The sequence below is a fragment of the Sinocyclocheilus grahami genome, unplaced genomic scaffold, assembly GCF_001515645.1.
Source record: "Sinocyclocheilus grahami isolate Dianchi unplaced genomic scaffold, SAMN03320097.WGS_v1.1 scaffold142.1, whole genome shotgun sequence".
Lineage (NCBI taxonomy): Eukaryota > Metazoa > Chordata > Actinopteri > Cypriniformes > Cyprinidae > Sinocyclocheilus > Sinocyclocheilus grahami.
The window spans coordinates 171,421-177,121 of NW_015505321.1; the positions used below are offsets into that span (position 1 = coordinate 171,421).

Here is a 5,701-nt window from a genome sequence, read left to right on the forward strand (position 1 = left end):
GATTTATATATAATCACTTGTAATTGTATATACATTGTTGTGATTAATTGTGGCTGGAACAATAATGTAGCTGTAAAAATAGTTGCCTGCTGAAATTGAAATGTATAAACATCTTCATCATGACTAGATACTAGACACGGTCAGTTTGTCTTTACTACACGTTAGATGTGATCACCTCATAGTAACAATCCTGCCAGATCGTCCCATCCTTTGAGTGAGAGTCACGTTACAGGTCGGCCGATCTGGTTTCGTGGTTAAAGTTAACCTTTTCGACATGTTTCCGTGTTGTTGTTGTTGCTCAGCAATGGCATGGACGCAATGTTGTCTGGGGGTTTGGCTAAAGGAGAGTGGGACGCTGGGCGGTGTTCAGGGGGGAGGATGACTGAAGGCGGTGACTGTGTAGTTGTGACATCAACTTTTTACGGAAGTCACAACAGTTCATAAAAAAAGAAGCTACTTTAAGCAGGCTGTGTGAATTTCACTGTGGACTGACGGTTTTGAAACTTATCCGGTAGTTACATAGCACCTAGACCTCAGTTATCATGAAAAAAGCCAGGAAATTTTTGTCAATATGGGACCTTTAACTCTTTCCCCACCATTGACGAGTCATCTCGTCTTTTACAAGAAAACACTTCACTGCCAAAGACCAGTTTTACGGCTTTCACTCGGGGCACTCTTACGCATCTTCTGAACGAGTACAATACCTCCCGAACAAAAACACACGTGAACAGGACGGAGAAACCAGCGATCTCTTATGTAAACAGATGCATATGAAAAATAAAGCGATCATCAGCAATAGACAGCATATAAATGAAAACAGCATAATGTTACGGAGTTAAATGTTGATCCAGAAAGTGGTATATGTCTGTGCAAGCTTTGGAGGTGTTGATGGAAGCCATTTACTGGATTTATGCTTTGATAACAGTACTGAATATTATCCAGATGTTTGATAAAAATGTGATTCTCACCTTTTTGCTCAAAATATTACAATAGTACCCTACTAATCCAGGGACAATCATTTAAAGTACCAGTAATAATAATGTGAAAATAATATTATAATGCTGTGTAACCTATAATACTATAGACACAGCCAGTTTTACTCATTGAATGATTTATTCGTGATAAAATAATAACTTTTATAACTGTTTTAGAGTCTTACACACATGCTGTGCAGGTAATCTGAGCCCTGCATTGATTTGAGTGCTGACAGATATTATGGGAGTGGCTTTACTAAAGAAACTTTAATTAATGCTGTCACACACACAAATTACATGGATTGCTAATTACAACGTTGCACTGAAAATGGCAAGCCTGTACACATACTAGTAATCGGGAATATAAAGATTGTGTCAAAGCAGCTTTACAGTATCAAACGGGAAAATAGTGTGTCAATAATGCAAAATGACAATAGTAAACACTCAATATTCAGTTAAAGGCAGTTCATCATTGAATTCAGTGATATCATCATCCAGCTCAGTTCGGTTTTAAATAGTATCTGTGCAATCAAGACCACGATATCACTGGATATTAACAGAATGACAGAATGGAGAAGAAACCTTGGGAGAAACCAGGCTCAGTCGGGGGGCCAGTTCGCCTCTGAACAGATGAAACCAGCAGGTTGATCCATGCTGCAGCAAAGTCAGATTGTGCAGAGGACTCAACTGGTTCCTGTGATCTTGTCCCGACCAAGTTGTGTTTTTCAGTGTATTTGTGAGGATATTTGTCAGAAAGCACACTATAGTAGCACACAGGTGATGTTTTCCTGTTGCAGGTGAGACAGGCTCAGGTAAAACCACGCAGATACCGCAGTACCTGTATGAGGCCGGCATCGGCCGGCAGGGCATCATCGGCATCACTCAGCCGCGCCGCGTCGCCGCCGTATCACTGGCAGCACGAGTGGCCGAAGAGAAGAAGGTCCAGCTGGGAAAACTGGTGTGTTTTCACGACTGAAGATCACATTCCACTCCACTTTCTCCATCTGCATCATCTGAATATGAATGTCAGTATGTGATGCAGTACTCACACTCTGGTCTCAGGTGGGCTACACGGTGCGCTTTGAGGACGTCACGTCGTCGGAGACCAAGCTGAAGTTCATGACGGATGGGATGTTGCTGCGGGAGGCGATAGGCGATCCGTTACTACTGCGCTACACCGTGGTGATCCTGGACGAGGCTCACGAGCGCACCGTTCACACAGACGTGCTGTTCGGCGTGGTGAAGGCCGCTCAACGCAAGCGCAATGAACAGAACAAAATACCTCTGAAGGTACGAGAGAACCCGCTTTGTAAATATTGACACAAATGTTGTGTTTTATTTATAAGGGTCTCAATATGACATTTTAGTACAGCTAGTTATGCTTCAAGAGAACCTGGCCTATCCTTAAGATCAAACTAAGACATTTATTAGAAAAGTTGATTATTAGAATAAAGCAATAAGCCCCAAGAAGCCATGGTTTACAGTGAATTTATAACAGCTAAGGGGTGTTGTTAGGCACTGTTATAAATTCACTGTAAACCACGGCTTCACGGGGGTTATTGCTTTTATAAAACACGGTTATTCCATACACGTAGTAAGGTTTCACAAAATAAAACAGAGCAAATAAAGTGTAATGATATTAATAAAAACAGTATTCTTCCACCAAACAATGTAGCTCCTCAGAAACAGTTGTGGTTGCTACAAAGTGGTTGCCGAGCAACACACAAACGTAAACAAAGGTGTGTGTTACTTTGTAGCGTCATTCACAACAGCTTCGAACGCGGCTCAGCCAATCAGAGTCAAGCACCGGAACTCTCTGTTTTATAAAATAATTTTTCTTTTATTTTAGTTTTAGTCAAAGTTTTCGTAAATTTGTTTCGCATTTTTCCATTTTTATTAGTTTTAATTGATTTGTTTTTAAAAGTCCATATGGTTTGGTTTTTATACATTTTATTTCAGTTTTGTTTGTTGTGAATTTTTCGGATTACTCCGACTAATTAAAATATAGAGATTTTTATTTTAATATGTTCCATTTTTTAAAATCACATCTATATAGTTTTTAACAATTTTTTTTTCAGTTTAATTTTTATCTATTTTAGTTCATCGAGTTAAATTAAATAAAAATAGAAATGTTGCATTGGCAATCTGTAGTTTTCTCTAATATTGTGAATTTTATTGAAAAAATATATTTAATTTGTATTTTTTTGTTTTCATTTTAATTTTAGTTAGCATTTTTAGTCATTTTTTCTTTCTTTCAATATGTCTATATAGTTGCTCTTATTTCAGTTTTAGTTATTTTTTCCAAGTTAAGCTAAATAGAAAAGCTAAATGTTTCCTTGAATAAAATAAGCTGAAATAAAATGTTTTTAATACTAAATTACTGCAATTCATTCATTCTGAACTGCTTAACATACTGTACAGACTCCATGCAACATTCATGCTTTTGTGAAGTTTAAAGAAATGTAGGATTTAAATTTGAAAATCTTTTATAGAATGTTCAGCATTCAAAAATGTAACAGTGATGACGTCACTATAATATTTGCATGCTGGACTCTGATTGGTCTGTAATTGGTTGTGTGTATATTTAATCATCTGTAGTCACCTTTGCACTGCAGAGATGCTGTAATGTTTACTGTGAGTGAATGCTGTTGGTCTGTAGGTTGTTGTGATGTCTGCCACCATGGATGTGGATCTGTTCTCTCAGTACTTCAACAAATCACCGGTTCTGTATCTGGAGGGCCGACAGCATCCCATTCAGATCTACTACACCAAACAGCCTCAGTCCGACTATCTGCAGGCAGCGCTCGTCTCCATATTTCAGATTCACCAGGTCCGTCTCACACACACACACACACACACACACACACACACACTCTCATGACTGATTCCAGTGTCATTGACATTTGATCATGTCTTTGACTTCTAATAAGTTTTAACGAGTTGCTCTGTGTCTTTTGGATTGATTGATGTGTGTTTTATCATATTTTCACTCTATTCCTTTTGCTCACAGCTATTTTTTTTAGCTTCAAATGGTTAAGTTAATTCTGGATTTTTGGTTTTGTTTGAAGTGCAAGATTATTTTCTTTATTTTTTCTTATTTTATTAAAAAAAACTATTTTCCTAAAAACAAACAAACAAAAAAAACATTTCCTGTTAAACATTTTTTTAAAATATATTAATTTTCTAAAAAAAAAAAAAAATCTTATTTTCCTAAAATGAAAAACACATCACCAATACTTTTTTTATTTATAAATGATGCTTATTTAAAAAAAAACTATACTTATTTTCTTTAAAATCTATACATATTTTCTTAAAACATGCTTATTTAAAAAAATTATAAAAAAACAGATAAAACAATAATTATTCTATTAAAAAACATATTTTCTTTAAAATCTATACTAATTTTCCTAAATATTATACTTATATTCTTTAAAAAAACGATTAAACATTACTTGTTTTATTTAAAAAAATAAATAATAATCTTTAAATATATTTTCTTATTTTATTTAAAATCATTTATTTTCCAATACTTAGTTTCTTTAAAATGCTATTTATGAAAATTATACTTATTTTCTTTAAAAAATACTACTTTCTTAAAAAAATTATACTTTAAAAACATCTTATCATTTGTGAAAAATGACAAAGCAATATTTTTTAAATAATAATAATTTCTTTATAAAATACAATTTTCTTATTTTCTTTAAAACAATACTTATGTTCTTAAATATACCTATTTAAAAAATACAACTGTAGTTGTTTTCTTACAAAATAAGACTTTTCTTTACAAGATAGCAATATTTTTTTTTTGATATTTTTTCTCTTAAAACATGATGCATATTTTCTTACAGGAAGCTCCAGCGTCGCATGATATCCTGGTGTTCATGACGGGTCAGGAGGAGATTGAAGTGCTGGCTCGCACCTGTCGGGACATTTCCAAACACCTGCCGGAGAGCTGCGGGCCGATGACGGTGGTGCCGCTCTACGCCTCGCTGCCGCCGGCTCAGCAGCTGCGGGTGTTTCAGCCCGCGCCCAAGGTCCCTGCAGCACCAGAGACACTGACGCCACACGCTGAACCCGCGCTCGCTCTCACGCTGCTCTCTGTGCCTTACAGGGATCCAGGAAGGTGGTTCTCTCCACAAACATCGCGGAAACCTCCATCACCATCTCCGGCATCAAATACGTGATCGACACGGGGATGGTGAAAGCCAAGCGCTACAATCCAGGTCAGACTCTCAACCCTCTCAGCCCTCTGAAGCTCACTCGGGTGTAGAATATTATAGAATCAGAGTCTTTATGGTCATTATACAAAATGTACTACAAAACGTTTAGAGTCTACAACTCTAAAAACAATTATGCCATGTGCAAAAACATATTTGCAGATAAAACTACTAAAATAAATAAACAAAAAGACCAGTGTGTATGTCTGTATGTGTATATATATATATATTAGTGCTGTCAAACGATTAATCGCGATTAATTGCACGCATCCAAAAAAATATTTGTTGACATAATATATGCATGTGTACTGTGTAGTTTTATTATGTATATATAAATGCACACACATGCATGTATATATTTAAGAAAAAAATATATATATAATATAAATTGTCAATATAAATATATACACATATATACATGCAAATATATTTTTTAAATATATACTGTATGTGTGTATTTATATACACATAATAAATGTACACAGTACACACACATAGTATGTAAAAAAA

At 35.5% G+C, this 5,701-nt stretch overlaps 1 protein-coding gene across 1 annotated transcript in view; it reads left to right on the forward strand.

Annotated features, from left to right (window-relative positions):
* Positions 1–1,758: 1,758 nt before the first annotated feature.
* The window catches only part of dhx33 (DEAH (Asp-Glu-Ala-His) box polypeptide 33), a gene marked incomplete at its 5' end in the record, with an annotated part of 30,006 nt that continues 26,063 nt past the window's right edge, over positions 1,759–5,701 (forward strand). The window contains 5 exons of the mRNA XM_016280608.1: positions 1,759–1,932; positions 2,037–2,264; positions 3,634–3,804; positions 4,823–5,008; positions 5,086–5,197. Coding sequence (XP_016136094.1) covers positions 1,759–1,932; positions 2,037–2,264; positions 3,634–3,804; positions 4,823–5,008; positions 5,086–5,197 — 871 coding nt within the window. The remainder of the gene's footprint in view (positions 1,933–2,036; positions 2,265–3,633; positions 3,805–4,822; positions 5,009–5,085; positions 5,198–5,701) is intronic.